Genomic DNA, 14,994 nt, shown 5'->3' on the forward strand with positions numbered 1-14,994 from the left:
GGCTCAATTTGGAAATTGAGTCTTTTTTTTTTTAATTTTTTTTTTTTAAATTTATTTATGATAGTCACAGAGAGAGAGAGAGGCAGAGACACAGGCAGAGGGAGAAGCAGGCTCCATGCACCGGGAGCCCGACGTGGGATTCGGTCCCGGGTCTCCAGGATCACGCCCTGGGCCAAAGGCAGGCGCTAAACCGCTGCACCACCCAGGGATCCCATGGAAATTGAGTCTTAGAAAAACAGAGGCACACACAGTGCAGGCCTATCTAGGGGATAGTGAAGCCCCGTGGAGATCACAGGCCTGTGGGTGCCGTGGATGAAGGAGGAAAGACGATTCTATCCTACTTGCCAGGCTGCAGATTCAGTGAGGGTGTAGAAAGGGTCAGAGTATACAGAATACTTTCCTTCCAGCTCACACTTAAAGGATGTATTTGCAAACAAGCACCCATGCTCACACACACACTCACCCCTCCTTTCCACAGAGGGGATCTGGGTTTTCTAAGACTCCTTCCACTGGCTAATCCAGGCAGATCGAAGGAGTGGTCTCCCAAGGAAAGAGACTAAAGAAACCTGTGCAAAGGCATGAGGAACATTTATTCACTCAACGAGTGTTCCCTGGGTGCCTGTGATGGGCCTGGACTGTCCTGGGTGCTGCAGGTGACATAGCGATGAGGCAGATTGTCATCTCACCCAGGGGGAGAAATCCCAGGCAGCACCGGCTAAGGGAAGAAGGGCTAGTAGCTTCGCCCTGCAGGAGGCCTCTGATTCATAGAGTGGATGCTTGCAGGGCTGCGCTGACAAGGAACCTGAGGCTATATCGGGGCCTAGGTTTTCTGTCAATGGAGCTAATAACGATGCCACCTCACAGAGCATATGACTGGAAGGACAGAGACATCTGAAGCAGATAAGATGTGCCTGGCACAGGCTAGAGACTCAGTGAAGAGCAGAGTTAAATGCCATCCACTGGGCCCTTCCATCTCGTCCATAGCTGCAGGTCCCAGAAAACCCTGCAGGCAGTAACCCTATCACGGAAAGACTCTGTGTGTCCCTTCTGTACCCAGCACTGCAGGTCCTGCAGAGACTGGAGGGGAGGGGGTCAAATATTTACTGGACTCTTGGATGGGGCCAGATGGGCCCTGATGCAGCAGGGTGGTCCCTTCGCCCCCAGCGACCTCCCTGAGAAAGGAGGAAACTGCTTCGGCAATGCTTGCTGCTGCTTCCATCATGTCTTGGTCAGAGGAATTTAGCCAATTAATCTGAGGTCACTCCTCTTCGGTGGCTCCCTATGCTCTAAGGATACAGCCCTGTTCTTCTCAAGTTCTCGGTCTCTGCAGGCTCCAGAGGTCCTGACAGATGGTCCTGCTGCCAGCTTCCTCATGACTCACGCTGTTTCACCTCTGAACCTTTGCATGAGCAGTTCCTTCCACCTGCACACCCTCTTCCTCACTCCCCACTTCTTCTTTGGGTCTCGGTTTGGCCATCTCTTCCTCTGGGAAGACATCCTTCCTCTCCTGCTTCCACTTCTCCTACCATAGCACTCACTGCCTCTGGCTATCACTGCCTGACTCTTGTGAGCTCTGTGTCGGGAGAAACTTGGTCTGACTTGGCCACCGTGGACACCCAGAGGTGTAAAAGGAGCCTTTCTAGAAAAATACAGGCTAGAGGGCCCCAGCCTGGAACTGGACCTCGGTATGTTGGAGTAGGGCCCAAGTGTCTGCATTCTGAGCAAGCTCCTCAACTCTGATGACCCCACTTGGGGTCTAGTACTGTGCCTGGCACACCACTGCGTAGGTATGCAATGTTTGTTGAATGACTGTATGATTTCTGCCCGTAAAAGGCCACCGACTGGCTGGGGTATGGTGTTCCTACGAGAAAGGGGCTGTTCATGCGTTAGAACTCAGCCAGGGCTAACAACCCAAGTCCTCTAAGAGGGTGAGACGGCGTCGGGCGAATCATGGGGCTGTGCCCCTACCTCCGGGGGGATGCTGTCCTCCGAGTCTGAGCTGTCCTCGTAGACGCCGCCCCCACCGCCCTCCAGGTTCATCTGCAGCAGCTGGTCGATGGTGGCGTCCACCGCACCGCTGTTGGCGCGCAGCACGCACTCGATGATGTCGTGATCCATGTTGGGGAACATGGTCTTGAAGTCGTCCATGGCCTGGTTGAACTCGAGGCGGCGCACCTGGCGGGCGGGCCTGCTGTTGTTGAGCTCCTGCGCGGCGGCCGCGTCGCCCCCGGGCCCGGCCCCGCGCGCCCCCGCCGCGCCCCCGCCGCCGCCGCCGCCCCCTCCGCCCCCGCCCCCCCCGCCGCCCCCGCCGCCGCCGCCGCCGCTACTCCGGCGGAACAGGCTGGTCATTTTGCCGAGCCGCTGCGGGAAAATGTTTGCGGCGGGCGCCGAGCCCCTGCCGCCGGGTCCGTGCGCCGTGGCCGCTCGCTCGGGGCGCTCGGGGCGCTCGGGGCGCTCGGGGGGCGCTGGGCGGCTGGGCGCGGGCGGCGCGCGGGGCCCCGGGGCGCGGGGCTAGGGCGCAGGGCGGGCGGCGGCCCTCGCGGAGCGGCCCTGGCGGGGCGGCGGCATCCGGGCCTGGGCAGCCGCTCATCCGCACCCCGGGGACATCCTGGGGCCGGCTCCGCCGACGGTCGCACCTGAAACAGAGGGGGGCAGAGTCAGGGGCGGGATGCCAGGGCAATCGGCAATGGGGCGTCCGTGCCCGCGCGCCCGCGACAGCCCCTTCTTGGCGCTTCCTCTCCAGCCGCAGTAGTCCCGCAGCCGCAGCCGCGGTTCTGTGCTAGCACAGAATTGCCACCCGTGGCGGAGGCTTACTTTAGGCCCGGCACCATCCTCCGTGTTCTGGGCGGGCCGACTCCTGACAACCCGACGAGGCAGGCGCTAGTGTCCCCATTTCGCAGGTAGGAAAACTGAGGCATAGAAGCTGAGGACGTGGAGGGACTCGGATTTGAACCACTGGTCTCAACCACTACTCCTACTGCCCAGGAGCCTCGAGGACCTGAGGCAGGAGGGGCTCGGTTCAGGCCCCATCCTGCCCGCTGGTCTCCAGCCTACCCAGTCTCTGCGTCCCAAGCCATGTTACCAACTTGATGATGCCAACATCATGGCCTCCAGTTTGTGGATGGTGCCAGTAAATCTTCTACTTTTTTTAAAGACTTTATTATTTATTTATTCATGAGAGACACAGAGAAGAGAGAGAGAGAGAGAGAGAGAGAGAGAGACAGGCAGAGACACAGGCAGAGGGAGAAGCAGGTTCCATGCAGGGAGCCAGATGCGGGACTCGATCCTGGGACCCCAGGATCATACCCTGGATGGAAGGCAGGAGCTCCACTGCTGAGCCACCCAGGCGTCCTGCCATTAAATCTTCAACAGAAAACTGTCCAGCCCACTCAAAACCAAGCACGTAAATCACTGCCAAGGTCACATTTTTGTTAGTGCGGTCAACTGAGAGTTGGATATATCTAAAAACCTCAAATTCCGGCTTTCTCATGCTGATCCCAAGATTTACAGTAATTTTGTTAATTGTAGAAAAGTGGCAGCTTTAAGGGACCATTCCATCAAAAAGGGTATTTCTTAAGTCTGACAAAACAGGGGCAAAGCTGTTGTTTCCCTTTTCTAGGACATGGGGTCAATCTTAACAGCGGACATAGGTTCCTATGTCATGTGAGCAAATCAACATGATGCTCTTCCTTGCCCTGATCTCAAACAAACAGATGATAGTGTAAGAAGGAGGAGAGCCGAGGAGTGCGGAAGGTGCGGTAGATGGGCTCTCCACTCACCCCAAGGTCACAAAATCCAGAGCAAGCATAGATTCTTTCTGTCCCTTTCAGTCAGTCCCTGCACAGGTCAAGTGAGACTGCATATTGTTCCCCAGTGCCACCATATTGAGATTCTAACCTCCTTTAAATCTCTACCTCAGGGACGCCTGGGTGGCAGAGGGAGAAGCAGGCTCCATGCAGAGAGCCCGATGTGGGACTTGATCCAGGGTCTCCAGGATCAGGCCCTGGGCTGCAGGTGGCGCCAAACCGGTGTGCCACCGGGGCTGCCCATCCCTCCCAGCTTCTGGAAAACATTTATTAACACTGGTATGTCTATATCTAGATACTTTCTCTATGCATCCACTACCATATGTATGAATTTATTTTATGGAAATGCGACCAAACCATAAATTCTATGCAACTTGTTTTTCCACTTAATAATTTATTGTAGCCATCTTCTCATGACAGAACATATAGATCTACTTCATCATTTTTAATGCCTGAGTAGTATTCTGTTGATGACTGGGTGAAGCATGATTTATTATCCAACTTCTTCCACCCCGTCTTCCCAAACGAGCAACTCACAGCCCAGAGAGGTCATTTTACAAGGAGACACGGAGAGGTGACCTCAAATGATCAGTCCAAGAACTGTGATGAAAATGAGCACCGGAAGGTAGCCAAGTATGACTTGGCCTCCCACAGCCGGCTTTAGACACCCCAACCCCCATGCCCACACCTCTCCACCACCCCTGCCACGTCGGAAGGTCAGAGGATGCTGCTCTGATTCTGCCAAAACTCTACCCTGGAGCTGCTGCCGCTGTCCTGGGCTCTGGAAACCTCTGCTGAGGCCTCTAACAAAGACTTCAGGGGCATGTGTCCCCAGAAGCCAGTGCCCGGGGTGGCCATCTGCTGTCCTGCTGTCATCGCACACACAGGTCAGTGCCTTGTGTTAACACTCTCTCTGGAGTAAAGCCACCTTCTCCCTGCCCTGCAGGTAATTTATTAAAAGATTGAGGGACTTGGCTCTCACTTTGCCAAGGTCAGACCCTTGGAGAGAGAAGCCAGGATCTGACCCACCCCTGGTGGAGGAAGAATGAAGATGATGGGGTCCACATTTTCTGCTTTACCAGTCCCCTGGATTGGCCCATCAGGCTGTGTCATGAAGGTCCTGAGAGGCATTCCCATGGCCCTACTGTCTACAGGAAGTAAACGGGTTCAGAGCCAGGCTGCCAGCCCTGCTCTGCCAGGCCCCAGCTGTGGGATCTTGGAGGAATGTCCCCTCCTGACTGTTCCCAGTGCCCGCACCTGTACTTCGGGACTTCAGTGAGCATGAAACAAGATCATCCTCCACACAGTGCCTGGAACACAGTGAGCTGCCTGGATGGTGTTGCCACCACCTCCAGAAGGCTGGCAAAGCGCCAGGATCAGTCGGGACACTGGCCAAGCCATTACCCAGAGTGGATGGAGTGGGTGAGTCCTTCAGGCCTCAAGAAGTGCTGATCTTCGAAGCCCCAGGGAAGGCTGGCTGGTCTGGGCAGCCGGAGACACAACAGGTCAAGCCGCCTCCTCTTCCATCTACCCCAGGTGTGAAGCCTGGAAAAACAGCCTTTCCTGCACACGTGTACCACTACACGGCATGGCTGACAACTCCGGGCCAGCCCCACAGCCTGCTCCACATGTCAGATGAAGACAGTGGTACCCAAGGCTTGTCAGAATGGCTCAAAGACATATGGCTGGTAGTGGCAAAGCCTAGACTTTCCCATCACAGGTCGTCCTGTGGATGAGGAGAAAGTGGCTCAGAAAGGCTAATGGAAAGTGCAAGGAAACAGGATTGGCTGTTCAGAGATACCATCTCCACAAGACTCTGCAAGAACACACAGACCCAAAAACCAAGCTGCCTATAATTAGCAGCAGGTGGGGCTACGCACCCCTTGAGGACCATCCTTCTCGGAGCTCAAGTACAGAGCGTGAGGCCAGGGCTGAGGTGGGCTGGCACAGCTGGGAGCAGGCAGGAAGAAGGGCTGTCCTCGGGGTCAGTGTCATCCACACCGGGCTGCCTTTTGCAACAAGCATGCCTCAAATGAAAAGCAATTTAAAACACATAGAAGAATTAAGGCAGGCAACTTAGGTTTACGAGCTTGTGCCAGGCGCTTTCTCATTTCATCTTTATTACAACTCTAGAGATAGATGTTATCGTCTCCATTGCATAGCTGTGGAAACCAGTTCAGAGAAGTCAGGTAACCTGTACGAAGTCACACAGCCAGTGCGTAGAGAGGGCCAGAATTAGGAACCCACCGCCTGAGAGCCAAAAATGCCCAGTCAGGCTCAGAGGGCTAGGAGCCAAGGAGCCTCAGAAATGCAGCCTTGCATGTGGCCCAGGCTCAGAAGACTAGGCTCAGCCTGGCTGACATTCCAGCAGAGGAGATATGACCTAGACAGCACTGGGGGAGGGGTGTCTGTTGGCTCCGCCCCAGAGCTGGCCCTGTGACCTTGGGGAAACCGTTCCATCTCTCTGAACCCCAGCTGCTGGGTGCTGGCTGGGCAACGGAGGGAGATAACCCCTGACCCACTTCTGAAAAAGGAAGTGAACGAAACCCATTGAGCCTGTTAGATGTCTGGGTCTTGGAGACCAACTCCGAAGCTTTCCTAAACTCTGGGCTGTGAGTGACCTGGGTACTGGGAAACAGAAATCTCACACCTGTCCTCCCGCAGGTCCCAGGGAGCCAGGCCTTCCACTTCCCCCGCTAAGGAATCTGGGCCTGGGAGGAGGGGGACAGCAGCTTGCCAATCCTCACTCTCAGTGTGAGGAGACAGCCAAGGCCTGAGTCACTCCTGGCCTGGCCCAGGGAGGTGGGCAAGCTGCCCAAGTGCTGTTCTCCTGACCTTGCCCAAGGTCATCCCAGCCAGTCTCCTGCAAGACCAGGTAGGGTCCACCTGGGGCGGGGGGCAGTGAGAGTCTGCGCCAGAGTCTTGGGCTCCTATTTTGACTGGGCCCAGGAAGGCTGTGTGACCTGGAGAAATCACTTCACTTCTCTGAACCTCAGCTTCCTCATTTGTAAGAACAGGTGTAATACCACCTGGAAGGAATGTCGTGATGGAACTTACATGGTTGCCTGGAGCTAGTAACACCCAAGGAGACAGGTTGGTGCGGTCTTAGGCACAGACTTTGGCCCTTGGCTACACTTAGACCCTGAACAATCTTATCCAGTCTCATGACTTTAAATACCATCTACACGCTGAATACAGGTTCCCAAATTTCTCTTGCCCCAAGGCCTCCTGGGAATATGCCCTTCAACTCTACCTGGGCACATCTGACCTGCTGCCCCCACTTGGATGTCCAGTAGCAGCTCTGACATAACGAGTCATCAGACTTTGTGGTTCCTTCGAAGCCCACCCTGCTCCTCCCACTTTCCTCATCTCTGTGAACAGCAGCAGCTCCATGTGACTCTGGCCCAAAGCCTGGGAGTCCCCTTGAGCGCTCCAGTTCTCTTACACTCCACACCCAGTCACAGCAAATCCAGTCTCTCCTATCTTCAAAACCATCCCTGGGTGGCTCAGCGGTTTGGCGCCTGCCTTTGGCCCAGGGTGCGATCCTGGAGTCCCGGGATTGAGTCCCACGTCAGGCTCCTGGCATGCAGCCTGCTTCTCCCTCTGCCTGTGCCTCTGCCTCTCTCTCTCTCTATGTCTATTGTGAATAAATAAATAAAATCTTAAAAAAAAAAAAAACATCCCAGAATCTGGCCACACCTCACCACCTCCATGGCTACCATCCCTGTGGGTCTGCGCCCCCCCTTCCTCCAACAGACAACTCAGCACAGTGGTCCTGTCATTCCTATGCTCCAACCTCCTTCCCCCACCACCCACCCATGCCCTTGGCTCTTCATATCCTCAAAACACAACCTGGAGCCTCACCGTGGTCTGCCCGGCCCCACACCAACAAACCCCACTCTGTCCCCAACCTCACTCTCTCTGAACATCCTGGATCCTTGCTCATCCACCTGCAAGCCATGCACACTTGCATCCGGGGGGCCCTAATCTTACCCCACACATCGACATGCTCCCTCCCTCCCTCCCTTCTGGCCTCTACTCAAGCATAACCATAACCTTAGCAAGCACCACCCCTGCCTGCCAAGGTCCTCACCTTACCCCTCACCATATGTCCTGCCTTGTTTTCCTCATGGAACAGACCACCTGAGAGATTATATATTTCCTTGTCATTGACCATCCCTGCCACCCAGTTGTAAGCTCCATGAGGGCCAGGTTTATGCTTTATTCCCTGGGGTAGGGTGCCTCCACAGGGCCTAGCACTGACAACAGACACTTGTCAGGTGCGTAAAGAAAGGAAAGGAAGAGGCAGGAGTACCATGAAGTGTGTATTGTCTTCCCTTCTGTTCCTCCTCTGGCTCCTAGCAAGGTAGGCATAGCGGGAGGACTTTTCTATTTCCAAAGCCCCTTCTCCTCTAGTTTCCTTTAGTCCTCATGAAAAAGCTATCATTTCTATAGGGGCATGCATTATTATCCCACTTCAGAGATGAAACAATTGAGGTCAAAGCAGTCGGTGCCTAGTTGAGGTCCCAGGAGCCTCCTGCTGCCTGGCCTGAGGGCCTGAGGGCCTCCTCACTTACAAGGCACCCAAGGCTGATGGCAGGATGGATCCCTGGCCAAGCCAGTGTCAGCTCCAGGGATCAGAAGTTGACCCCCCCCTCCAAGATCCAACATAACATTCCACTGCCCCCTGGGAGGACCCAACCCTGAAAGGTAGAGGTAGAACAGGAAGCCTCAGGAAGAGATGTGGGGTTAGGAGGCCAGAGGTCCCAATTGCCAGCACTTTCCTTTCCTCAACCCTCTGTCCTCTAGAAGGAGGAGGGACTGCCCGAGGCCAGCTCTGTCTCTGTACACCCCTGGCTTCATCCTCTGAAAATCCCCCAGGGACAAGGAACATACCAGATCTTTTGATCCATCTGTGATTGCTGCGGTCCCGCCCTGCAGAGGGGACTCACTGTCCATCTCACCTCAGACCTGGGCCCAGCCCAGTGGCACCGCCAGGCCAGGCCACTAGGTGGTGTCTCAGGGCACAGGCCATGGCTGCTCACGGGAGAGGGCAAACAGAGCTGCTTCTCTCCCCCACCCCCACCTGGGACAAAAAGGAGAGGAACCCAAACAGCCCAAGGGCCTCGGACCCCAAAACTGGAAGAATTTCAGAATAATATATCTTGTAAGTGGGAAACACAAGGCACACACGCCACCAATTTCCAGCCCCCATCCTCAGCAGACATCACGAATCCATCCAGGTATTATCATTGTCCTGTGGAGCCCACAGAGCCTTTACCAAGTGATTAGAGTTGGCAAGCAAGATGCACCCTGCCTGCCAGCCCTTTCCTCCCCGCACGGGAAGACAGAAGACGAGGCCCCGGCTCACTTTGTCTCATCAGGAATCCAGGCTGTAAAAGCCAGCAGGGCCAGAATGAGGTCATATGACCCCTGGGACGCTTGTGTAACCATGGCTAAGTCCTGGGGAAAGCTCAAGTGGGTAATGGCAGTGCTAATGGAGAGGCTGCGGGCTAAGGGCAGCTGCATCCTTGTCCAATTGTCACCTCGGACGCCGTGGGGGCAGGGCGCAGGGAGGCCGGCTGAGCATCTTGGCTTCTGAGCTGCAGAGGCCACAAAAGGGAGAGAGAAAAGGGGGGGGGGGCAAGAGACAGATGGAGGCTCTCAGGGTCTGTGTGTGGGTGCACGAGTGTGTGCGTGTGTGCGTGTGCGCGCCCGGCGGGGAGGGGAGGGGCAGCCCTGACAGAGGCGCCTTGTCCTCCTGCCCCTGCACAGGCTTGTTTTCTTCCCAAGCTATTAATGTCACTGCAGCTTCAAAAGCCGGGTGACCTTTAAATGCCGAGCCTCCTGCTCCTGCCCAAGGCGCGGAAAAGGCTTTAATGGAAAACTCAACCCACCACAGCTGCTGGGGCGGGACAAAGCCAGCCTCGTTCTGAGGGGGACCGAGAGGCGGGGCAGCCACACGGGTGCCCACCTCTGGGGCACGACGGGCAGAGAGGACTCTCGGGCACAGCCCTCGGGGAAAGGAGGCCTGGCTGGACCTGAGAGGAGCCAGAGGAAGATGGGGAGAGACAGACTCGGCTCTGCTGCGCCCTGCTAGGTGACCTTGGGTTGCCCGCTGACCTTTCTGGGCCATCCCCATCATTTAGTTCAATCTAAAGCTGGGGCAGAACAAAAACCCCCCTTTCCAGAAAAAAAGGTCTTTTAAAAACTGGCAGAAGAAGGAAAAGGAAAGACATTTGCTTTCCTCATTTTTCTCTCCCCACCTCAACTTCCAGGTCTGTGGTCAATGGGAGCTCTGCCAGGGCCTAGGGCAAGAGGCTTCAAAGGAAGTTACTAAGGTCCCACCCCTATGGAAGGATTGGCCCTGGAGCCTCAGTCCCAAGGACACCATGGTTCATCTCTGCTCCTGAGGCCCCGGTTCAGGGCTTGGCTGCTATAAAAGGCACCATCAAGAAGCCACTTCTGCATTCCGGCTGAAAAGGTCCATGATGAAGCTCCTCAAGCATGAGTCACATGTCATTTCTTTGGCTCATCTTGGTAGGATAATGGCAATAGTAATAATGATAACCTAACACTGTTGCCTGCTTCCTTCCGAGCCAACCATATTCCAAGTGCTTTCTGCATGTTAACTCTTTTCATCTTCTCTTTGCAGGCCTGCAAGATGCATATTTGTCACTGTGATTTCTAGATTTCTACTTTATTGGTAGAAAAATGAAGCAGAGAAGAGTTGAGGGACTCGTTCAGGTCACACAGCTAAGTGGCCAACCTAACATTTGGGCCCAGGGGGTCTGACTCCAGAATGAACACTGTAAATCCATCCAGCTCCACCACCCCTCTGTATTCCTAGGGCTGAGCACAGAGCCAGGCACACGGCAAGAACTCAGTAACTGTGTACTGAACTGGGTCCTCACAGGGCAGAGCTGCCCTTGCAGAGGCTGGGGGTCCTGGGGCCTGTGATGGGGGAGCGAGGGAAGAGGGAGAAGTTTGCAGGCGAAGCCTCATCCTGAAGGAAGAACCACAGTGGCTTCCTCACAAAAACCTTTTCCCCACCCCACCTAGGTTGTTAGTTGTCTGGAAGACCAACTGTTTTCCACTTCCACCTGAGTTGCTTAAAAACTATTTCCACAACAATCCCTCTCTCCTTTAACAAATTCTATCAGCTTAGCCAAGACACTCAGCCCAGGAGCCTGGGAAGAGATCAGATGTCAGTGGGACAGAAGGGGTGCTGCTCCCCAATACCCTAGCCAGGGGTCATAGCCCTGGGGAGCCCCTCTGGGCTGGCAGCAATGTCTGTGTACCTGGAACCAATGGCCCAAACTCACAGAAGGGAGCTACTGGCAGCTCAGGTGCAAGGCAGTGAAGCTGGGCTGGCTCCAGGCATGAGCTCATGCTGGCCCACGTCCAGCTCCTTGGGAAAGGGGGGCCAGCGGCCCCTCCCTGGGCGTCTCCTTTAGGCAGCTGGGCTGCAGGTCCCTTCACAGACCTGCCTGCTTGGTCTGGGGCTGAACTCTCAAGTCTGGACAGTCCCAGATGCCCCTGGGCCCTTGGGACACGTGGTCAGTCAATGATGCCACACAATTTAGTTATCTGAGCACACCCAGGGAATCCAGGCCAAGGAACCAAGATTAGGGAGGGGTGCTCAGGGCAAGCAGCAGCGGGTCCTGAGAACAGAAGTCCAACTCTTGCCCCCTGCCCCACATGCCAGCACACATTGTGCACCCACCCACTGATCCATGAAGCCCACTTCTTTGGAATTTGTATAATATGCAGAATGGAATACAACAGTAAATAAAAATGAAGCATCTCTATGTCTCTACGTCCAAGGCCTATCGCGAAGGGGAGCGATGCAAGACAAAACACAGTGAGGACAGTCACTGTACTACCATATAGTACGTTTTGGTGTGTGTGTCAGTATGTATGGAGAGGACAGTCATAAGAAACTGATCCTATGCTCTGCTGGGAAGAATCTTTTTTTTTTTTTTTTTTTGCTGGGAAGAATCAAGTTGTAAGAGATCACGGAAACTTTTCTCACTTTTTCTCACGTAAATCTTTGTATATCTTTTAAATTTGGATTCATGTTCATTCATTAGTTTAAAAATAAAATAAGCAAATAACCTATAAAGAATAGCAAAATGACAGCAATGCCAGTGATTCTTTAATCCTTTTGCATATATGTATATTATCTATGACAGACATGAACTATTTTTTAATAATAATTATAGCAAACATCTGTGAGCGTTAACTATGGGCCATGCACTGTCTCAGCACTTGGCATGCATGATCTCATCCAAGACTCAGAGTAAAGCAATTATAATACCCATTAAAAAATTTTTTTACAGATAAGGGAACTACAACCCAGAGAGTTTAAATAACTTACGTGGGGTCACACAGTCAGTGATGGAGCCAAAATTTGAATCCAAACGGTCTGGCCCCAGAGTCCATGCTCTTCTTAACCTCCACCTTATACTGTCTCTCTAATTAAAACAAAATAAAACAAAAACAAAATTTGAATGGTGACAGAAAAAAGTCTTAAGAAAAAAGCAAACCACAGAGCCTCTAGGACTTTAGAACTTTTGTAATCCTTACAGTCCCGGCTCCATCCTTCCTGCCTCTACCACTCCAGTCCTGCCTCAGTGGGAGCTAGGCACCACTGCTCCCACGATGCTCCCTCCTGCTCAAGGGCCTGCCCCTCTCCCGGTGGCCTTGCAGGGGCTGTGGATAAGGTGGTCGCCCATGCCCCAGCTGTTCCAGAGGTCAGACCACAGCATGGGGGGGTCCTCTGGGGCAGAGTAGGACTAAGTCTGGACAGGAAGCTCCTTGCAGAGGGGAAACAAATTGTGAATGGCGCAGAGTCTGGGGTAAAAGTCTTTAGAGCCCAGAGTTTTAGCTCTGGATCAATCTCAGCTTGCATTCTCATCACCACTGCTTGGGTAAGTAGAGCATCTCTGAGTGAGTTTCCTCATCTGTAGAATGTGATACCTGTTCCTCTGGGGATGGGTTCCCCTCCAGGGGATTTCATGCGATGGGCACACCCAGGCTCCACACAGATGCCCTCAGCCCGGGGTGGCTGTTAGTAAGGCCCTCAGGCCATGTGGTTGTCAGGGGCTGAGTCTAGAACCCAGCCCACGAGTCAGGCCTGGGGTTACAATCTTGAATGCAGCCCCGGAAGTGGGACTGTACAGCACAAAGGTCTCCCATCAGAGGCCTCCAGGACTTCAGGTTGGGGGGCTCTGGGGCCCTGAGCGGAGCAGGGAGCTGGGTCAGCAGCCCCATTCCTGCCCACACTCTGCCATGCATCCTAGGGGAGAAGGGACTGGAATATCCTGGGGCCTGGGTCGCCCAGGCCTCCCACCCCTCCTGGGGGCCAGGAGGCTCCCAGGCGATCCCAGGGCCATCCCAGGGCCGTAGGAGCCACACAGGCACTCAAGCTGAGTAGCCTTCTCAGAAGTGCCGCCTCTGGCAGCTGAGGAATGCAGGCCTGGGGCTGGGGAGCAGAGGCTTGGGGAGGGGGTGGTTGGCCCTGAGCTTCAAAAGAACAGGGAGCAGCTGTGGCCAGAAGGGCCAGGCCCTCCCCCTCTGGCAGCTAAGACACCATCAGAAATTCCACCCCAGCAAGAAGGGCCAGCTCAGACAGCAGATGGAATTGTTTAGAGCCACTTACCAGGCCAGCTACTTTCCCCAACCACAGGCTGCTATCCCCTCTTTGCTTTCGCCCCTCCTCAGTCTGGGCAGCAGCCAAGCTCCCCTTCCACAGCCTGGGGCACCCAGAAGCCTGCCCCCAGGCTTCCCCTCCTGACCTGAGGCCCTCACTTGTCCATAATGCCTCACCTCCACATAGCCATGTGCCCACACATGCCCTTTAGAGAAGCCAGGTACGTAAGGCAGGAAGAAATCTCCTGTTCTCACTTCCAGATGGTGCTTGTTGCCAAAGGTCACAGGGCTCCTTGGCCTGTGATTTGAACCCAGCTGGGATCTGAATCAGGCTTCCTGAGCCAGTGCTCTCTCCGTGTGGTGCATACACTAGCGACTCCAAAACAGCTCATGTGTCTGCGTGTGCAACATGCCCCAGCTCACTCAAACTCATTCACTCAAAAGGCCATAGGACACAAACAACTTTCATTAGGTTTTTCCTGAACACTGTCATCCAGCGCAGGTACTCAGTCCATTCCTCTCTTCACCTAACTCTGAAGCTGTGTTTTATTTTTTTTAAGATTTATTTATTCATGACAGAGAGAGAGAGAGAGGCAGAGACACAGGCAGAGGGAGAGAAGCAGGCTCCATGCAGGGAGCCTGACGTGGGACTCGATCCTGGGTCTCCAGGATCACACCCTGGGCCGAAGGCAGCGCCAAACCGCTGGGCCACCGGGGCTGCCTGGAAGCTGTGTTTTAAAAATTATAGCCACACTATCCTCCACACGCACTAATTGCACTAACAGTCCACTATGCAAGCCACTCCCTTCACTGGGCTGATGGCAAGGCCTTGGGAGGCCCCAAAGCCCTCTCTCTTCCCCATCTGTACCCAAAATGTTTTTTTACAGTGTCTGGTCAGCAAAGGCAAGTTCAGGTTGACCTGACTGGCAGCACAGCTGCCCAGAACCAGGAAGCGGTATACCCTGGCCAAGGCACCAACTTCCTGGTTGCTTGCAGGATCAGCTCCTGGAATGGAGTGCAGGGAAGGGCCTCGGGACAGCAAGGGCTGGCAGCCCTGGCCCTCTACTGTGATAGTCAGAAGAGGGCAGGAACAACTAGGGTTCCAAAACCAGCCTTCTTTGCCTCCTAGGCCCTTGGTCTCCACCTCTAGAAAAGAGAAACAGGCCCTCATTAGTCTCACCTTTCCCATTACTGAAGCCTCCCAGGGATGCAGGACATGGTGAGGTGGGGGTGAATTAGGGCCAGAGAGAGGCACTACCATCCTAGGCACAACATGACGGTGCCTCCGCAGGAGGAGGTGGCTGTATCCTGGTCCCCCGAGGCTGGAAAGACTTATAGCCTTTCTTAGCCACAGAAGCGGAACCCCTTTTGTCATATGAGATCTTCAGCAGAAGTCCACTCTCTAAGGACATGAAGTCCCTCAGCCCCCTCCCCGGGAAGTCATACATAATCATTTACTGAGTGCCGGGCCATGCTGCCCATGCATGATGTTGGGTAAGCCTCACGGGCACCTAGCGTGTAAATCATCACCTTC

The 14,994-nt window shown here is 54.5% G+C and overlaps 1 protein-coding gene across 3 annotated transcripts in view; it reads right to left on the minus strand.

The window, feature by feature from the left end:
- CUEDC1 (CUE domain containing 1) overlaps positions 1-14,994 on the minus strand; it is an 82,037-nt gene that overhangs the window by 18,586 nt on the left and 48,457 nt on the right. For 2 of the 3 annotated variants that reach the window (XM_055324699.1, XM_055324690.1), the window contains 2 exons: positions 12,187-12,283; positions 1,969-2,636 (listed from right to left, as the gene is read on the minus strand). In XM_055324699.1, the coding sequence (XP_055180674.1) occupies positions 1,969-2,349 (381 nt within the window). In that variant the 5' untranslated portion in view covers positions 2,350-2,636; positions 12,187-12,283. The remainder of the gene's footprint in view (positions 1-1,968; positions 2,637-12,186; positions 12,284-14,994) is intronic. The other variant, XM_055324705.1, reaches the window with a different exon arrangement.

The sequence above is a fragment of the Nyctereutes procyonoides genome, unplaced genomic scaffold, assembly GCF_905146905.1.
Source record: "Nyctereutes procyonoides isolate TBG_1078 unplaced genomic scaffold, NYPRO_anot_genome, whole genome shotgun sequence".
Classification (NCBI taxonomy): Eukaryota; Metazoa; Chordata; class Mammalia; order Carnivora; family Canidae; genus Nyctereutes; species Nyctereutes procyonoides.